A 21,196-nucleotide genomic window follows, 5' to 3' on the forward strand; every position below is an offset into this window, starting at 1 on the left:
CATGATTGTGTTTTTGCAAAATTTTGGTTCAGTGGTCGAGTGAATGGTGAGGAAGTATGAGAGTGGAATTGGGGAAATTGTGCTCGGTGTGAGTTTGGATTGTATAGAGAATCTGGACAAGTTACTTAGGATTTGTTAGGACCCTTAAGTCACTCAAAACTGTACTAAAAATAAGAAATCTAATTTTCGATCCTTGAGTTCATGATTCTACATAATTGACTCTCAAATCTGAGACGAAACTCTATAAATGATATTATAAAGGTTTAGGTATTCTTAGATAAGTGTATAAATGTGTATGACATGAGTTTGAAGGATTAGAAGTTGGAAAGAATACATTGAAATTGGTAAGGATAGGTGTGGATCATAATTCTGCAGTTATTCTCCAAAATTATGCAGATCGCCGAGTGTCACCTGTGGACTATTCGGCCTTTCTCTGATGTTCGGTCTTAACCGAGTTCTGCTTGTGTGGAGTTTTAGTTGATGACTGAGCGGTCTTGTACTAGTATTCGGTCTTGTACTGGTATTTGGTCTTGTACTAGTGTCCGATCTTATACTAGTGTTCGGTCTTGTACTGGTGCTTGGTCTTGTATTAGTGTTCGGTCTTACACTAGAGCTCGGTCTCTTAGTTGTTCTCGGTCTTATTCTAGTGTTCGACTTTATACTAGTGTTCGGTATCCTTTAACTAGGAATTGGTCTATAATAGTATTAGGTTTCGTTAAGATGTTTGGTCTAGTTATTTGTACTCGGCCTGTTGGTAGTGATTGTTATTCTATAGTGGTCGGTCTTTAATAGTGTTCGACTATCCCTTAGTCGTACCTACAATTGACTGTTCAGTCTATCTTTAGGAGAGTAAGGTTTCTTTCGATTTTCAAAGTTCACAGGGTGTTTGGTCTTATGGGACGTTTAATTGTGGTGTGAGAACTTGTTAAATTTAATTATATGAATATGTTGTGCAATAATAATGATGTGAATATTTCAAGAAGGTATTATGTTTCAATTTGTATGGAAGAGAATTCAAAGGAGGAATATCTCAGTGTTGGTTATCAAATGGTAAAGTATAAATATGGATAGCGAAATCTACGACGTTCATCCTGAAATTCTGATGATTACCAATTCTCAAGTAAAGATGGGTAATGCATTGTGTGAGAATGACAAGAGGTCCTAACCCATAGGTTTTTTAGTGAGTTATAATGGATTAACCTCGGGTGGCAACCAATGGTTTTCTAGTTACTACACCACCCAAGTGCAAGAACGACCTCAAGCTACATATTCATACAATCCAGATGGTCCAATCAAGTATTCAATCATTGCATGTATTGTATGATTGTCATTGTATGCTTGAAAATGTTGGAGTGCTACATATGTTTATATATGTTGTATGGTCCAGTCAAGTATTACTCTAACTTACCCTTCTTTTTTTATCTTGTTATGTCACCCATTCAATATTTCTTCTTTGTGATGATCATCTTGTGGGTGTGAGTAGAGGGAGGCGAGTGTTTGTTGGAGCAGGTGTTGGATGGCGATGACCCTATAATTTAGACTAGGACTGTACAGTCATATAGTCTTATATAGTTTTGTGAAAATTGTTCGGCTATGAATCTAGCTTTGTATAAACCCTGCGGTCATGTGTATATACTATATTTTTTGAATGTTAAAAAAAAAATGTATAAGAATGATAAATTTTTAGGAATTTCATGTTTACATCTTTTATAAAAAGGTAAAACAACATGAAAAATAACATATTTGTCTAAAGAAAAAAATTATATTTCTTAAAAAACTTATAAAATAAAAAATCAATGTTTCTTTAAATAATAATCATTTAAGATGTGAAAATTTAGGCTATGGGTTTAATCTTTATATATCGGTCGACCAGTCCTCAAATTTCCTCGAGATATAATTTGTACTTCTTTTATTTTCATTGCACATTTATTTATAATTCTCTTTTCATTATTTTTGTACTTTCCATTCATTAGCTTTTGTTCAATCATATATAACTTTTCATGTTCTTTTGTTCTACAAACCATATAATGCAACAATAGATTACTTAAAATGAATTCCATTCACTTTGATGAAAAATAAAACTATCCAAACAAATATAGAAACTAAAGCAACTCTTATAAAAAGTTTAATGTTATAATAAAAGTATCAGAATTGTTTTATAGCAAAAATAAAAAATAAAAATTTGATGATGGTGAAAAGTTTAGGTCAAATATTTGGAGAGTTAGAAAAAACTTAGGTTACTAGAAGTGGCATTCTTATTGCATTTATTATAATGTTGTATTTTCACCAAACATTTGATCTAACTTAAATAGACATTTATATGAATTATATTGTAGACCTAACCAAATTAAATGAATGGTTAATGGTCAATTTTGAAATTCAGGGAGAGAAAACTCACTCTGTCTGCAACACAAAAAACTCACTATAAATGTTCAAACACTATCTTTATATGCATCTATTACTACACTCACTTTGTAAAAACTTTTATTTGCATTGTCCTGGTAAAGTGGGTCACACTTTTCTGAGTTGTTTCTTTAGTATGTTAAAATTTCATGGATCACATTACAAATTTTTATTCCTCACTTTATTTTTACTCGTTTTATTAGTTTGTCCAACTCACATGTCACAAACACTTGAAATAAACTTACCAACTCACTATCTTTTTAAAACTAAAAAATTCAAATAAAAATTAATTTTAAATATTGATATTTCTGTATTATATTATTTATAAATTCATTAAGTTTTAGGTATCTAAATATTTGTCTTCGTTAGCGTTCTGTTTGATAAACTGAAAAAATAGATATTCTGATATTAAAGCCAGCCAAAAATTGACAAACACAAATAAGTTGATAATAAATTTCATCACATGTCTCATTATCTCAAACCTAGGATCTGGAATGAGTTTCAAATTATCACAAGGTTTATCACGATCCAATGGATAATGATCATACTTTCGTATAAACTAATTATCATCAAGCCTAGTTGTTGTTTAAGTTGAATTGTTCGGTCCGTAAAATCCAACCTATCGATCTTTGAGTGGTTTAATGGATGTTCTTTACTGTGTAGACCGTCCAATCTTAGACAGATCAAACAGTCATACACTACAAATATTATTGTAATTTAAATTATTAATAATTAAAAATTAAAAAGCAAATTTCAATTATTAATTATAATAGAATTATATATATATATATATATATATAATAGTTTTTTAATATATATGTTTATATATATAAGAAAATCTTGAAAATAAAAATAATTAAAAAAATTAATTGAGCTATAAAACAGGGACAAAACAGGTTAAACTGATCAATTTTACTATCCTAATTTACATACAAATAATCTAACTAAAAACATTTAAATAATAAAAACTAATTTCATAAAAATAAAATTAATTATTTACAACTTATATCAAATATAAGAAACAAAGCTATCATTGCCATCATAATGCACCATTATAAAATATAAGGAACGTTACCACGAGAACTATGTAAAATATTAAATGAAATATATTTTGACAAATTGATAACATCACCCTTTCCCTTTAAATAAAAGATAACTATATTTCCAGGCTGGGATATGGCATCCTCCTCCTACTGAATGAAGAAAAACAAAATTAAGCAAAAAACTGAAAGAAAATATAATTTTGACCTAAATAAAAGAAATGAAAGAGTAATTTTTTTTAAAACAAAGAATTAAATTAAAATTCACGAAAATAAAATAAAATAAAAATAAAAATATTTTGTAGGGGCAACTTTTCATGTAACCTTAATCTCTCACATGAAAAAAATAATAATAATTAAATTAAGGACTACCCTTCATTTAAAGAAGAACCTCCTGAGCTTGATTGATATCCAACTTTTTCCTATGATGACAATTGTAATTAATATTTTTTCCTTCACAAATTTCTCCCAACGCCACAAAATAATTTAAATGCTTTCAAAGCTTCATCATGTTAGACAAATAGACCGTTGGTTTTATTTCTGGTCCTTTTCATGGCATATATACTTATCTTTCATATTCTTGTTGTCATGGTATTATTCGTTAAAAAATAGAAATTTCCTCTTTCTATGTTTATAATTTGTAATCAAAAGTCATTATATTATTTTGTACTTGCAATTTAAGAATGACATTTGAAATCACATGATTGTTGTTTTTATTTAAAATCATAAAAGAGTATAGATTTTTATTATTACTATGACAATGATAGAAAGAAAAATAGATAGAAGACATAAATATTAGTATTGTAAAAACGTGTTAAAATCTCTTATTTATTATTTATTCAAGAAGAGTAAGATTTTAAAAAATTATAAATTTTGACACGAATTAAAATTGAATTTGGTCTATTAAGAATCTGATTCACCTGGATTGAATCCGTAGTGAATCAGATTGGCTTACCAATCCACCTTACACTTTAAGTTATGTGAAAAAAAATGAAAATAATAAATCTAAACCCTTTTATGTTTGGATTTAATCATTCAATACTCTAGTCTAATATTATAGATAGATAAATAATAACAATGATTTGATGTTAGATAGTAATTTGTTTAGTATTTTTGTGTTTTTGAATTATATTTGGATTGGATTTTATTTAGATTTCAATTAAAAAAAGTTAATTTTTTTTAGATTAAAGAAAAAAATTTAATTAAGTCAATGATTTAATCCGCTTAACCCACAAAACCATGTGGAATCGAATTTTATTTAAATTTTTTAAATTCATTAAATGAACCAAATTGAATTGACTCACTAAATAAATAATTTATAAATCATGTGACCAATTGACACCAAAATTAAATATAATAAATATCGATTAAATGATTAAAGAGTTTGGTATATTTAGATGACCTCGTTCTAGACTAAAATCCATCGTATCTTTTATACCATTTAATTAGCTTGATTCTTTTAATAGTATTATATTACACTATGTTACTTTGTTATTAAATTTGCCTGAGTATTTTATTTCGTACAGAAGAAGTTCTTCATATGCCACGTGGTCTTTAAGCATTGGTGGTTGCATTTTCTTAGTAGCTAGGTTTGGAAAGGAAAGGTAAGGTTGGTAACTATAAACTCATGCTTGCTTAGGTCTTAGGTAATCAACACAAACAAGGCTAAGCTTTGGACACAGAACAGTACAAAGAAAGCATAGAAGAAAAAAAAGCCCAACTCAACTTTATCTTTTTTGTTTTTTTTAATGAAATGTGAAATTATAGGCAGAAAAGAAGGATAGAAACAAAAGAAATATAAAATAAAATAAAATGTATTATTTTTTAATGAATGCAAATAAAAAAGAATTTCGTCTAAGTATTTGTATATAACTAGTGGTTAATTAATTTTGGGGGCTTTAACCTACCTTCTAGAGTCTAATTAATCATTATATTATTTGAAGTAAAAGTAATATTATGCTTATTGTAATTTTACCCCTTCCTTTGTTATGTAACTTTATGGAAAAAATAATAATTTATTTATTGTACCTACAACCAATGAAATCCAATGCACATTTCTATAAATACATGATTTGATGAGAAATATACTATTCATGCTTACCCAGTTGGTCCCTCTAAAGGGGTGCCACTTTATTAAATTCAACCAATTTTTATCTTTTTCTCTGTACGAAAACTTTTTGAGAATAAAAAGAACAATCATAATAAATTTCTCCAGAATGAATAAGTAAATGTCATACATTTTTCTTTTTCTTTTTCAATTTTTTTTTTCTTTAACGATTGAAGAAATAAATTGTTCGGTTTATTGTAGAGGAAATTATCTTTAAGTTGTACAACATTAATGAAATCTGAGTTTAACCATATAAAAGTTTATTCAAAATTTTATAACAATAAATTAATGATCTTTAGTATTTTTAGGATAAAGATACTTAGACAATATTTTTTGACAACATTTGAACATTATCATCCGTGTAATTGTGTGATTGGTCTATGGTGGTGTCATTGTGTCATTTGGACAATCACACAATAACATGTATGACGATGTTCAAATGTTGTCAAAAAATATTGTCTATATATCATTACCTGTATTTTTTACAGTAAAGTAGATTTTGGTCATTCCAATTCAAGTTTGGTTTTGCACATTGTAATTCTGCACAAATTTGCAATAATTTTGTTGTTCTTGAATTAAAAAGATGGTTTGCGAAGTCAATATTCTGTTGCACCATTTCTTTCTTCCTTTTTCTCACATGATTCATCTTTAATGTGCGTGACAAAAACAGAGAAGGCTTAAAGTGCCCCACTTCCTTCAATCACAATTTAATAATATAACCACCTTTTCATTACTATTTAAGAAAATGATTAGTCTCTTACATGTGCTGTATATGCATGTACATCTATGTAATATGCATAAATGTTAATCAATTTACTTTGCTAATTCCTGGTGAATTTAAAATCGTACTTTCCTTGAGCAAAAGTATCCAGTTACGAACACCTAAATGGTAAATTTCTTATATTGTCATTTTATCACAATAATGTGATACACTAATTAATATGAAACCCTTGTCAAAAAAAACTTCTGATAAGGTATTCTCATATTTAAAATTTTTCACCCTTAATTGTATAAGTGGATCACAAAACAAATTATCGAATATTACATATGGGTCTTTTAAAGAAAATTTATTAGAAAAATATAATGTTAATAAGACTTTTGAGTTCAATTCATAGAATTAATACCAATTTTCAATCCAAAATGTTAAGACTATAAGTTTACAAGTCATCTTCCTTACGTTATCTTCAACTTTCTCAATTTTATTCACGTGAAACTAATAGTTATATTTGAATTTTCATCTATTCATACTAGATTAAACTATTGGAAGTTTTACATTGATTAAAGATATGGTCAATTTATAATATATAAGTGGGTGTAGACTTTACCTTACAAACCGATTTTATGGAGTTGAGTTAGGTTCAAACTCACCTTCTAATATAGTATTAGAACTTATCGGTGTGAGGAGGATGTGTTGCAAGCTCCAAAGTTCTCACATGGTTTTCATGGAAAAGAATGGCTGTATTTAGATAATACATCGATTTCAAAGAGATTTGAGTCTGTTTTACCTTTTCTTTTTATATGGTTGCAACATAAGCATGTGGATCTTATGCTAGAAACGAAATGAACATAATACATAACATTATTGTATGGTATTCTGGGTTTGATTCATATACATATATATATATATCTTGAATTACACGTGTAAGGAGATTATGTGAAGTGGAAGCAAATAAGTTGGGTTGGTGATAAAACGAACTGGTATATACGTTTAACATATATTTTGTCTGGCCCCTTATGCTTGATGTGTGTGTGTGATGATAACCTTGTGAGTGAAGAAAAATTAGAAAAGAAAAAGACAAGGCCATGGAGTCAAAGACAAGACGACCACCCTTCTTTCTGAATCCCTTAGGTCCCTCTCCAAACCGTTTTCTACTAGACTCGTCAACCAACATCTTTCTCTCTCTTATCTCAGTCTTCCCTATTTTGTAAGCAAACCCTGTAACCATCATGGTCATCATTGATTGCCTCCCCATGAAGCTTCTTTCTAATCTTTCCTGCTTTATATACCCTTTCCCTTGTGTAGATATCAGAGCAGCAGAAGAATATGAGGAAGCCAGAACTGTGTAGTGGTAAAGACAGCAAGTTTAGAAAGGGATTGTGGTCACCAGAAGAAGATGAGAAACTCATCAACTACATGCTCAACAATGGACAAGGTTGTTGGAGCGACGTGGCAAGAAATGCTGGCCTCCAAAGATGTGGCAAAAGTTGTCGGCTACGATGGATCAATTACCTCAGGCCTGATCTTAAGAGAGGTGCATTCTCACCCCAAGAAGAGCAACTCATCATCCACTTCCATTCCTTTCTTGGAAACAGGTTCATCTATCTTCACCTACTTTCAGATCCATGCATCCTTAATAACTGCTAATTACACCACACCACTGCTTTATACCAAGGTTTTCTTTCTTTTAACTACTCACACTACAGACATCCATCATGTCTTTAAAGCTAAGCCATTCATTCTAACTTCAACAATAATTCTAAAATAACACTATTTTATATATGAGGTTTATATTTGTAAGTTAATTAATATACCAGACAATAAAGTTTTTCTCATATATCTTATTTTTTATTATGGTTCGCTTCTCCATTTTTGAGTAATATTGTTTAATCAGCAAACCCTGGTTTGCAAAAGATGAAGACACTTCGATTTGAAGGCACTTCATATCTGTTTTTTTTTTTTTTTTTATAGTTTCTTTTTGGTTTATCTGAGAAAAAGAAAAACACGCAGACATCAATTTGTGGTTACTTTTGTACTACATACGTGAATTCATTGACCTAACATATTGTAGCATGTTTCACTGTTGAAGATGGTCTCAAATAGCGGCGCGTTTGCCTGGGAGAACCGACAATGAGATAAAAAACTTTTGGAATTCAACCATAAAGAAAAGACTCAAGAACATGTCTACGACCACAGCTTCAACCTCACCAAATTCTAGTGAGACCTCGTCTGAACCAAGTAATAAAGACCTCAACATGGGAGGGTTTATGCCTACACAACATCATCAGCATGCAACCTTTGTGCCTGTGTTTGGTTCATCTCAAACACAATCAATGCAAACAACAGTTTTCAACACAATGATCGAAAGGTTGGATCATGAACTAAACATGCCACACGTTGGTGAATACTTGGAAGGCACAGGGCCATGCTTTTCCCAAAATGAAGCTCACAACAAAAGTTCTTATTTAGATAACGGAGTGTTTGGGAGTGTAAATATTGGCGTTGAAGGGGATATGTTTGTTCCTCCCCTTGAGAATCTAAACACCAGCAACAATCATAACCTGAGTAGCACCTGCAAGAGAGAAACTAACAGCAGTTACTTTGATGACATAAATAGTATCCTTAACAACTGCAACATTGGCATATCTAGTGAGAATAAGGAAGAAGTGGAGAATTTGTTTCAGCAAGATGCAGAATGGGACTTTGAGGAGTTGATGAAAGATGTTTCCTCCTTTCCGTTTGTTGATTTTTCATTCTGATTATGAACTTTCTGGGGATTCCATATATATATATTTCCAAATCCAAGCCTCCAGAACCCTATAATCATCCTTATTTCGCACACTCAATCTTGTATTATACACTGCTATTTTTTGCCCTTACCGAATTCAAAACTTAGCAAACAGACAGGTATAGGTCTCAAATAAAAGTCCAATATAAGTATTTCTTGCTATCAATTGCTGATCGTGTTATTAGTCTTTCAGGTTAATTAACTTCTGCACTGACAGTTTTTAAGATCATCACTCCTTTCGTGGAAACCTGTGTAAATCTGCCATACTTGTAAAAAAAAAAGGAAGTGAATAGATTGTTATACATTACTTTCTTTTCTTATCTAAGCATTTTGCAGATATACACACATACTACTGATTGTTATATATATATATATGTGTGTGTGTGTGTTGATTTTGTTTTATGTATAATCTGAATCCTGAGATGAGCAAATGCTGGAGAGAGTTTGTGTATACAGATAATTATGCAGATGAAAGATCCGTTGCTTTGTTCATTCCCCACTTTTCAAATTGGATGTCAGAAAGTTGATGTAGTAATAATTGATTCCCTTAAAATCTTTGAAGCAATGAGATACATGCTTTCATGATTGTTTACATATATACTTTAGAAAGCTTAGCTCCACTTGGTAGAAAATCGCAGTTAATGTCATCATACTATGTGGAAGTTAGTTAAGCTAAATGGTTTAATTCTAAGAGTAATTATAACCTCAGCTTTGATTTCAATAGGGCTAAATATATATAATTATTATATTGACTAACCAAAAACATGCCATAGAAGTGAATGTAAAGCAACTTTTAAATTTGAAATGGCTGACCAATAGAGATAAGAAAAGTGCCCTAGTGCTTTTTATACCATTTTCCACCATGCCATAACTAATTATTTCAGTTAATAATTTCGACAGAAAGTAGGTATATCAGTTAAATTCTCTCTTGTTTAACGTTATAATATTTTCCCATAATAATGTTGTTTTGACTTTCGAATGTTAACAAACAGCAGCATGGCCAGCAGAATCTTTTTAAGGATGAACACAGATTGAAGTTTGTCTATTATACATTTGTAAGTATATGAATGTAACACATTAATATACACATTTCTAACACTTATAAACAATCTATATTAAATCTTTATAAGGTAACAAGTTAGATTAAGACCTCCTAAGCCTACTTTCACTCCCTAGGTCTAACCTAATTTCTAACTGGTAGAAAAGAGAAGGAAATATAATATTTTACTACTTGATTTGATTTGAGAAAATTATTTCATCTATATTTTTTTTTCCACAAAAAGAAACTGATAAAATACCACATTAATTGTTTATGTTTTTACACATTATTATAAGAAATGATGAAAAAGTTTATTTTGTTATAACAAAATTTTAAATAAAAAAATTTAAAAAACTATATAACATTATATAATTATTTATAAAATAAGTGATCAAGGAAGGTTTCTTGGTGTATAGAGTACATAGTAATGTCAACTACAGATAATTTATATATTTGTATATTATATTTTTTGTTAATCTGGTAAAATATTGTTTGCGCGAATGTTTTGTTTTAGTTTTAAGCTATGGCTATTCTATAAAAATTTATACACTAAAATTTTTTTAATATTTTTTTATATAAAAAATAAAATAACATTCTGATACATTATTTTTCCTGCCATTCATAAAAAAAAATGAATTCATCCATTGAAACAATTGATGGGAAGCTTCTTCCAGTAACTCTATAATTTCAAATTGCACTTTTGTAAATTTTTATATTTTGGAATGAAAAATAAAAAATACAATTTTAATTATACAGTCCAAAATAAAAATTTATATTTTAAATCATATATAAGATGCAGTGTGAAATTATGAAAGTGGGGGAAGAAGTTGTCCAATGAAGAATTTATCATGAATTTGGGCCATGCTTATTGTGTTAGTTAGAGTAAGACGCCCAGCCCATTTGTAATAATAGAAATGGTACTATGCATATTCTTATTTCTCCTCAATAATTCAGTAAATTCAAAATATTATGCTGTCAACCTAAACCAGATAATAAATTTTTAAAGCATATATATATATATATATATATATTCAAATATATTAATTTTTAATTTTTTTAAAATTTAACTTAAATGTTGTTATTTTATTTTAAATTTTTATTAAAAAATTATTTAAATTTTTTTTTAATTTCACTTGTTTCGTATGAATTTTATTTTTCATCAATTATTTATCTTCAATTGGTTAGTTAATTTACTTTTGTAAAAATACAAAAGGTAAGTTACCAATAAATTGAATTCTTTTTACAAAAAGTAATAACATTGATTAAAAAAAAAATTAAAATTATAAAATATTTAATTAAATACAATGTAATTTTATGATTAATCTAAACAGACGACTGATTTATATGAGAGTGTACATATTATCTTCTTATATTATTGAAACTACTATTAAGTATCTGAAAAAGAAAATTATTTTGTGCTCTTATTTTTATGTATTTAAATAGATTAAATATGTTTTTTTATTAATTTAAATAAAATTGAGATTTGTGAATCTCCAAAATTTAAACTTAATTTAGTTTTTCAATTTTAAAAATATATAATTTAATTTTTTAAACAAAATTTTTATAAATTTATTTAATATTTCAAACATATTTCGATATGACTGTCTCTTTTTTAATATTAGTTGAAAAAAATATTTAGAATTTTAAATAAATTTAATAAAATTTGATTAAAAATACTAAATTTAAGATGAAAAACTAAATTAATCTAAAATTTTAAAAAGAAAAGAAAAAACTAATTTAAAATTTTGCTAAAAGTTAAAAATAAAAAAAAATATTTAACCTCTTGAAATAACATTCTATTATTAATTTATATTTAAAAATAAATTATCCCAATATTTTGAATCCGTCACTAATTTTTAAGTATGAGTATATAAAGATTGAAGGTGACAAGGGTTTGGTCCTTGGTGGAGTATTACTCACCAAAGCATAATGCATTGATGCTGATTAAGAATACTTATCTCAATCACAAAAAGAAAACAGCAATTTGCTATTGTTCACTTTATTTTCCACTGCACATTTTAAATATAAGTTTATAATTATATTCATAACTTTCCTATTAAAAATAAACCACTTGCAAAACTTCTTCATAACTTTATCCCAAAATTACAATAATTATTCTGTCCATAAAATATATAATATTAATATTTAATATCTTTTGAAGTACAATAAAAAGAATATAAAAAACCCTAAATAACATAGAATTTGAATACTTTGCATTAAATCCAAAATTGTTCTAGTGGTTGTAAAAGATTTAAAGGATAAATATATTGGAAAAAATAGTTATAAAAATTAGTTTTTTAATATTTTGTGTGTAGAAAATTAGTTTTTTTCTTCTTCTAAAATTACGACTTCCGTATATAAACTTTATGGCAATAAATTATTTTGGTAGTATGTAATATGTGACACGTAATGATAAATTTATTTTGATGAGTAGAGTTGTCAAAACGGGTAGTCCGGCTCGATCCGGTTCAGCCCACCACGGGTTGATCACTTAGTGAGTTAATCCAATCTGTCTCGTTTATTAGCGAACTATAAAAATTCGAACTCGACCCAACCCATCACGGATTGGTGGGTAAACGAGTTTGTTCACTGGTCCACTTAATTACAATTTTTCTTTAAAAGAAAAATTACAAACTTTAATTCAAACCTAAACAAATTTCACTCCTAAATTTTACTTCCAATATTGATATTTAATTAATTTTAAAAATAGAGAACCTAAATAATTTTTTCAAACAAAAAATAATAATAAATACTTTTTATAAAATTAAAATTAAATTTTAATAAAATAAAATTAGGTGGGTGGGTTGGTGGGCCAACCCGACCCACCACATGTTCAACCCGTATGAGCCGAGTTTAAATAAATCAGGTTGAAATCTAACCAACATAAAAAAAATACAATTTTTTCGAACTCAACCCGTAGTGAGCCGGATTGATCCGCGGATTGTGATCCATTTTGACATCTCTGTATATAAAAGAACTTGTATATGTAAACAAAATTTGTTTACGGATATTAAAATTTAATAAGTACCTATTAATCACTGTCCTTATTTTTCCTGGATTAACTTGAATATTAATTTCTTCTTTTACTTTTGAAATGACATTTGAATGTTATTTAGCTAAAACAGGAAATTTTTGTTCTTCTGCTTTTAAATATAACAGGAATATCTTACTAATGAATTTGTTTCATCAAATTTAGGAAAGAAATACAATTTTTTTTTTTTAAATTTAGACGAAACAAAGTAGAAAAATAGGAGATAAAATATTTAATTAATGGAATTTTCTTTCTTTCGTGATAGGTTTCATTTCTTATAGTAGGTTTTTTCCTATAAATATGATGTAATTTTATCATAAATATTTCCATCTTTTTAATAAAATTTTTTATGTAATAGATTAAGATCTAATATAAACTTATTTTGGAAATAGATTTTGTTGTATGTTAAAAATAAAATAAAAAATTATTTGTTGTTAAATATATGATTTTTACATTTAACTTGCTTTTATTTATATTTCACAAAAATAAAAATAATATTTTTTAAAATCACAATAATTTAATACTACTTTTACACAATAAATCAAACACATAAATGATTATGTTGTTTTTATTTTATCAAGTTAATATAATTTGATGTGCGAGCATAATTATCGAAATAATATCTCAAGAAATGGATTTATTAAATTTGTATTCTACAAAATTAGTCAACAGAATAAATTTTTAAATTGCTATTAAAGTTTTATTATTCTCTCTATTCAGTTATAATAAATGTTTAAGATATTATTTTATTTAAAAATGTATGCTATTAAAGGGGTGCAAATAACAAACAAAAAGTATTATTATTTTTTATTAATCGTCATCAATTTTGTCTATATATAACTTTATAGCTACGAATAACTTCAATTTGCTAAATTAACTAATACAGAATAAAATCTAAAAATAACTTAACTAATGTGTATGGAAATTAAGAAGCGGACACATCTGTAATATTAAAGAATGAAACGACAATTGATTGTTAATTATTTATTACTAAAATTTGTTAGACCACATTTCAAACATTAAAACGGCTGATTCTTCTGATTTTAGATGGTTGGTTTAGTTTAGTATAATTACTTTTTTCAATATACTGTAATAGTAAAAATAAATAAATAAATAAGCTAAAAGAGAGCAAACATCGGAAGGAAAAATAACAAAATCAAGTTTCAAAAAAAAGGTAATATTTTTTAAAGGGTTAAAAAATTTCGAATTAGTTTTTCTTTAAAATTTTAGTTTAATTTAGTCTTTTAATTTAAAAATATGTAGATTTAATTATTTTAACTAAATTTTATTAAATTTATTTAATATTTTAAATATATTTTATAATAATATTTGAATTGTTTATTTTGATATATCTAAAATCTGATATAAATGTAACAAATTTTGCTTAAAAAAAGTAAATTGACACCGTTATAAAAAAAATAAATTAACTCAAAATTTCAAAAGAAAAACTCATTTCAATTTTTTACTCAATAAAAACACAATTTTAACCTTTTTAAAATATAAATATAAGTTTTAAGCTATTTATGTTAAGAAGAAAAGTGATTCTCAAACACTGAAAAGAAAAACACGGTGAATTTATAAATAATTTAAAACAATCTTATTCTCTTCTACATTATTCTAAAATGAAAGGAAAGTGCAAGGAAATTGATGGACCACACGCTATTATTTTGGCTGCGGATTCTTCCCTTGTCAATTACGCTTTATTCAAAACAGAAATTATAATATAGGTAACGTAGAAAAGAAAAGAAAAACTATTGAAATTATAAAAAAAAAATATAATAATATCACTTTTTGGGTGGTTCAAGTCTAGTAATCTTTTCTTCATGGACAAAAACTGCACTATTGACCTCAAAAGTCTTAATTTCAGTCGTATTTAGGGTTCAAGAGCCAAAATAAATTAAAATAGACCAATTAATATAGATTCAAACTGGATTAAATTGACCAAATAGGTATATTTTTATATGGATAAATTTTTAATTTGACTCATTAAATAAACTCATTCGGGTTGAACCTGTAGTGAATTAGATTGTCTTATCAATCCATCTAATTTTATTTTTATGAAGTTATTTTCTAATAAAATCATAACAAATACTATCATACTCTGAATTGTATTGTATTTTCTTTCATTATTTTGAATTGTTTTGAGTTTAATATCATTTTAGAAATAAAACTTATCTATATTTGAATTACAAAAAATTTATATATTTTTTTATTTTAAAAAATTGTAATTAAGTAAGTCGATCAATTAACATATTTAACTGATCAATAATAAATCTAATTGTGTTTGAATTTTTTGATTCGCTAATAAATAAACTTGATTGGATTGACTCACTAAATAAGCAACCTATAATAGGTCACATATCGAATGACCCGTTTTTATACCTCTAGAATTTATATTATAATTTATATTATAGTTATGTGTCAATACTACTAATGCTTCATGAATCGTAATAATGGCCTAGGCTATGTGGCTATAAATTCTTATTCTCGTTATCGTATTAGCCTAACTTTACATGGAAAGCGAAAACTCAATCTTTTTAGTTTTATACATTTGTTCACGCCATCTAAATATCTATTAACTTTACATTAACAGATTCCTATTTTTTATTACACTAATATAATTTATAATATATATAATCATATTTAAAGAACAAAATGATTTAATTAATTTTTAATAAGCTGACTCACTATTTTCAATTAGATCTATCTCTAAATTAAAGATGTATTATATTAAATAATTAAGTTAAATATATAAATTGAAGAATACATCTTGAACACGTTTTTTCCAAAAAAAAAAGTAATTTTACTAATTAAAGTTTATTAGAATCATATTGAATAAGGTAAAATAGTTATAAAAAATAAATTTTTTATATTCTTTTAAGAAAAAAATAAAAGGTAAAAATGATAATATAAAATGAATATAAATTCTTTTCTTCCATAATAATAATAATTTAGGACACGTGGCAATGTGAGGAAGCATGAAGTGCCACTTCGAGACTTTTGACATGAATGAACCGTTTTCTCTGGAATATAGAAGTGCCACATGTTGTAACAATTCATGGTACATAAGAGGTGCTAATTGAACTCAGCGCTCTCTCACTTTCTCACCTTCTCTTCTTCTCTGAGGTGCCCCGACAAACTAAGAGATCAACCTAATTGGGCCCACATTATGTCTCTGTTCCACTTTTTCTCCACCACCACAGTCTTTCTACTTCCAATGTTTTTTCTTCTCTTCTCGCTCTTCCATTATCATTCTCGCATGCATATTCTGTGATACACTGATGTGCTACTTCCGTCGTTGTTCGCTTCAACTTACCGCTGCTTTTTTTCAAAGCTAGAATTAAACGCCTTAATGCGGAGTTTCAATCCTTTAATTTCGTGTAACTGTGAGGTGAATCACGTTTTCGGGTGCGACAAAAGTAAGAGTTTTTGTCTGCCTGCGTTTCTTATAATTCGTTGGTTTGGCTTTCTTTCAAACCCAAATTCCAAAGTTTGAATTTTTAAGCTTAAGCGAGTTTAGGTAGTAAATGTCTCCTGTTCTTGAGGGAAACTCACTTAACCGGAAGTTTCATGTGGGTGAGTCTTTTCTATGAACCTTTTTTAGCGTTTTAGTGCTACTTTCATTCTTTATTATAGTTAGTGGCTTTTCTCATTGTTAGTGAGAAGGACTATTCTATGCAATAGGGGCAGAATATATATAAAAGGGCATCTCCTTTGCCAACTTTTTATCACTGTGGAGTCTATCCCTATTCCATTATGATTTGACTTGATTGGCTGGTATGTATTTAACCACATATATACCAAGTTATTACGCAGCTTCTAAGCGTTAACGCTCAAGCGAAAACGTTAGCGTATGTTTGATATTGGAGCTCCTTCGGTATCCCTTCAGTTATGTATCAGCAACCTCAATAACTGCTCTTAAACAACATAGTCAATTCTGATTCCCGAAGATGGCTGAGAAAGAGACTGTGTATTCATTAGGTGATTGGAGGAGAATACCAATTTGCACTTTCTTTAAGGATGCAAGGTATGATATGTTTATGTTCTTGTAGTACTTCTGTACTAGTAGAACACATCTGTCTGAAGATCGTAAGTTTTAACTTCAAAGGCCAAACAGAAATTGCACAGTTCAAATGCTTTTTTTTTTTTTTTTTTTCTGAAAGGTTCCATCTGTTGTACGTATTTTAATGATGTTAGTTTCAAGGCGTGGTTGACAATTCTAGTTTCATGTCCATTGGTCTAGTTTCACGGCTGTTACGATGAACGCTAGATTTTCTTCTATTTGCAGACTGGTTTTCAAAGCAGACAGTCTTGGTCGGGAAATTTTGTCAATTGCATTGCCTGCAGCAATGGCTTTGACTGCTGATCCTATTGCTTCGTTGGTTGACACAGCATTTATTGGCCAAATAGGTATGTTTTGTTATTGGTTTATTATTTGAGCTTAGTATACACATCTCTTGTTTCAAACAATAGGTGTGCATGTCAGTTTAAAGCAGGAACACTAGACTTTTTTCTGTATCTATGGGCCACGATGCTTCAACTGACTTGCTTATCAACCTAGTTATATAAATGAGCTGTGTTTATTTTATAACAGAACAGAACAAGAAACATGTTAGTGACGAGGTAACTGACCGAGGGTTGACTCATGAGTGATGATTCAATTAAAAAGATAGTTAACAAGAAAATAGGGGTGGTATATTATCTATAGGAAAATGATATGTTGATCCTACTTGGAAATGAGAAGAAAAAACTCCAATGATCAGGAGTGCTATACTTACATGTATTTGAATGCCTTCTGCAACTATTGGTCCATGCAGGGCCAGTAGAGCTTGCTGCTGTAGGAGTTTCAATAGCACTCTTCAATCAAGTATCAAGGATTGCAATATTCCCACTTGTCAGTGTCACCACTTCTTTTGTGGCTGAGGAAGATACCCTTAGTGGAGCAAGTCCTCAGATAGAGGAGGGTAAATGCTTGGAAGCTGGTGGACCTGTGGATACTGAAACCAAAGAGTTATTACCACAGAAAGGTATCATACCATTCTACCATTCTTTTGTGATAGGTTTGGTTTCTGGCAAGTTTTCTTGGCTTCTGCTCAAGAGCAATGATCTATTGCTCTGTAGGAAAACCAATAAAAGGTTTTGTGCATTTCCAACAAGACCCTTTCACTTTCTTGGTCAGTTACAGGTAGAAATGTTCACAATTCAGATTCTGTTGGTGAATCTTTGAATATAGTTAAGGAGGATCACAAGAGAAGGCATATCCCTTCAGCTTCATCGGCATTATTTATCGGTGGTGTCCTTGGCCTCATCCAAGCAATATTTCTTATATCTACGGCAAAACCTTTATTGAACTTCATGCGAGTAACTTTTGTAAGTACCATAGTTTAAAGGAATGTTACGTTTAGGATTATAGCACATGGTGTTTATTTTAACTTGTTCCTTTAGTGGTTTGATCTTATTTGAGCATAGGATGAGTGCCTAGTAATATATATTATTTATGCAGGACTCTCCTATGCTACACCCTGCACAACAGTATCTGAGATTGAGGTCCCTCGGTGCTCCTGCCGTTCTTCTCTCCTTGGCAATGCAAGGAGTGTTTCGAGGATTTAAAGACACGAAAACACCTTTATATGCCACTGGTATACCTTGGCAAACTCAAATGATCACTTATTAAGTGTCACGAATCACAATTTCCTGCTATTATCTGATTCTAATTACTCTTTCCTTGATGTATCCAGTGGCAGGAGATGCAACTAACATAGCATTGGATCCTTTATTCATGTTTGTATTCCGCTTGGGTGTCAGTGGTGCAGCCATTGCCCACGTTATATCTCAGTATGTTTTATTTAACTGTAACTCAAATGCTCTGATTATACCATTGTTACAAGTATGGAAGACTCTTCAAAGTACCTTTATGCAGACCTATCTTATAAGTTGCATTGTGCTTTCCCTTTACTTCTTTTAGTACTAATTATCCTTTATTTTCAAATTAACTGTGTAGGCACCTAATTTCAGCTATACTCCTATGGAGGTTGTTGCAACAAGTTGACCTTATACCTCCGAGCATAAAACATCTACAATTAGACCGTTTTCTTAAAAATGGTAAGAGTTTATTGTGCCTGACCAAATTATTTACACAAAATAAGAACTGAGGAAGGAAGAAGAAGCCATACTATTTTCTTGTGTTACGTTTAAACCATAAAGAAAATTATTTACTAAAGATGCAGTTTCTATTCCCTAGCAATACCTTATTTCATTTTATTGAATCCTAAATTTCGCAGAGTCAGAATTTTCTTATAGAAATTTCTGCGGTGCTTTATTTTATCTTTTTTTATTCAAATTGATACTTCTACTAATGGTTTTCTAATAGATTAACAACTAACACTTCAGGATTGAGACTTAAACTCTTTGTTTGTCCTTTCGTATTGTATTGTTGTCAACCAGGTTTTCTATTACTAATGAGAGTAGTCGCTGTAACATTTTGTGTGACATTGGCTGCATCATTAGCTGCACGGCAAGGATCAACGTCCATGGCTGCATTTCAGGTCTGTCTGCAGGTTTGGTTGGCAGTGTCTCTTCTTGCTGATGGTCTGGCAGTTGCAGGGCAGGTTAGATATAACTACTGTCCAATAAATGCCTTGCTGTGTTGCTTCATGATGGTTTCATACCAAAACATTGTCTAAAAAATATCAATGGCCTCAACTTTAATAATACTGTATTGTATGAGAGAAACGGTTAAATGTGAAGAGAAAAGTGATTAAATTTGAAAGAGATTGTTTTGGTATGAAATGAACTATAGAAACTATAATTATCACATGTTTTCTGGTAACTGAATCTTATTACATGCTTATAGTACTCCAAGTTCTTGGAAAAATGCCATTTACCATCATGTTGGTTTCAGGCTATTCTTGCTGGTGCATTTGCTAATAAGGACTTCAACAGGGCATCGGCAACTGCATCCCGAGTTGTGCAGGTGCTTTAGAATGATAAATGAAATGCTCATCTTTCACAAGACATATATTTTGTAAATGTGACACACTATTATACTGCAGATGGGTTTAGTTCTAGGATTGGCACTTGCATTCATTCTTGGAACAGGATTGCACTTTGGTGCTAAAATATTTACAAAAGATGCTGATGTTCTCCACCTCATTCAAATTGGAATCCCGGTAATTATTGGTTTTCAAATTAGAAAGGATATTGGTAATCTATCTTTCCAACCCCAGGAGACTCACTTTCATGTTCATTCTTTTACCAGTTTGTGGCTGTCACTCAACCTTTGAATTCTTTAGCATTTGTATTTGATGGTGTCAACTTTGGAGCTTCTGATTTTGCATATTCAGCCTTCTCCATGGTGGGTTTTTCTTCCATATTTTAATGTTTGATATCATGATAAATAACACTCAAGGGCTTTATTTAATTGTGGTAACTCTCAGGTTGTGGTGGCAATTCTAAGCATTATTTGTCTGCTTATTTTGTCATCCGCGGGTGGTTTCATTGGTATTTGGGTTGCTTTGACCATCTATATGGGTCTTAGGGCATTTGCTGGCTTCTTGAGGTAATAATGATTTTCAAGAGTTACTATTCCTAATGTTTTCTTCCTAATTGACTAATCAATGAAATATGTTGGTACAGGATTGGAACAGGATCAGGACCGTGGGAGTTCCTAAGGAGCTCATAATAACTGCACATAAGCCTATAGATTGCAGTGGTAGTTACTAATTAAATTTAAGTGAGAAGCTTTCCCTGGGTTTTTTTAGTAGCTTGCAAATTCTTCTGAAAGAATAGGCACTGGTTGAAAAATCTAACTCTGCTTAACAAATACAACGTAAAAATGTAAAGATGCAGGGAACAATCACTGGTTCCTTTATATGGTGATCCCTACTGTAATTTGTCGAAAATCAAATTTTACAAAATGGTAATCAAGGCATACTTTCTGCTGATGTGATAATGTAGAGAAGTTCAATCCCATCTTAAAAGTAACGAACATCTGTTTTAATTCTAAAAATTGAGATGAACTTTTCTGAAAGTTATGACAACTTGTAAAGCCCTTGTTTATTTTCATTAATC

The 21,196-nt window shown here is 29.3% G+C and overlaps 2 protein-coding genes across 3 annotated transcripts; both read left to right on the plus strand.

Moving 5' to 3' along the window:
• Positions 1–7,193: 7,193 nt before the first annotated feature.
• On the plus strand, positions 7,194–9,330 carry LOC106758274 (transcription factor MYB46). Its single transcript, XM_022779510.1, has 2 exons — positions 7,194–7,863; positions 8,358–9,330. The coding sequence occupies exons 1-2, from the start codon at positions 7,595–7,597 to the stop codon at positions 9,025–9,027; spliced, it is 939 nt and encodes a 312-aa protein (XP_022635231.1). The 5' UTR covers positions 7,194–7,594; the 3' UTR covers positions 9,028–9,330.
• A 6,884-nt stretch (positions 9,331–16,214) lies between these two features.
• On the plus strand, positions 16,215–21,069 carry LOC106759426 (protein DETOXIFICATION 42-like). 2 transcript variants are annotated; one of them, XM_022779622.1, is made up of 13 exons: positions 16,215–17,153; positions 17,415–17,536; positions 17,944–18,153; positions 18,306–18,496; positions 18,630–18,765; positions 18,865–18,961; positions 19,128–19,228; positions 19,571–19,734; positions 20,028–20,099; positions 20,179–20,295; positions 20,385–20,480; positions 20,563–20,684; positions 20,762–21,069. In XM_022779622.1, the coding sequence occupies exons 1-13, from the start codon at positions 17,077–17,079 to the stop codon at positions 20,805–20,807; spliced, it is 1,551 nt and encodes a 516-aa protein (XP_022635343.1). In that variant the 5' UTR covers positions 16,215–17,076; the 3' UTR covers positions 20,808–21,069. The 2 variants fall into 2 exon arrangements, with proteins under 2 accessions (XP_022635343.1, XP_022635344.1); XM_022779623.1 differs by having other exon boundaries at positions 18,360–18,496.
• Positions 21,070–21,196: the final 127 nt, after the last annotated feature.

This window comes from Vigna radiata, chromosome 4 (assembly GCF_000741045.1).
Source record: "Vigna radiata var. radiata cultivar VC1973A chromosome 4, Vradiata_ver6, whole genome shotgun sequence".
NCBI lineage: Eukaryota > Viridiplantae > Streptophyta > Magnoliopsida > Fabales > Fabaceae > Vigna > Vigna radiata.

Excerpts from the sequence above, each read along its gene's own strand:
- LOC106759426 (XM_022779622.1), top strand. The coding sequence starts at position 17,077 with ATGGCTGAGAAAGAGACTGTGTATTCATTAGGTGATTGGAGGAGAATA. Across the intron at positions 18,766-18,864 it reads AACACCTTTATATGCCACTG|TGGCAGGAGATGCAACTAAC; the intron begins GTATACCTTGGC and ends TGATGTATCCAG. Across the intron at positions 20,685-20,761 it reads GCATTTGCTGGCTTCTTGAG|GATTGGAACAGGATCAGGAC; the intron begins GTAATAATGATT and ends ATGTTGGTACAG.
- LOC106758274 (XM_022779510.1), top strand. The coding sequence starts at position 7,595 with ATGAGGAAGCCAGAACTGTGTAGTGGTAAAGACAGCAAGTTTAGAAAG. Across the intron at positions 7,864-8,357 it reads CATTCCTTTCTTGGAAACAG|ATGGTCTCAAATAGCGGCGC; the intron begins GTTCATCTATCT and ends TCACTGTTGAAG.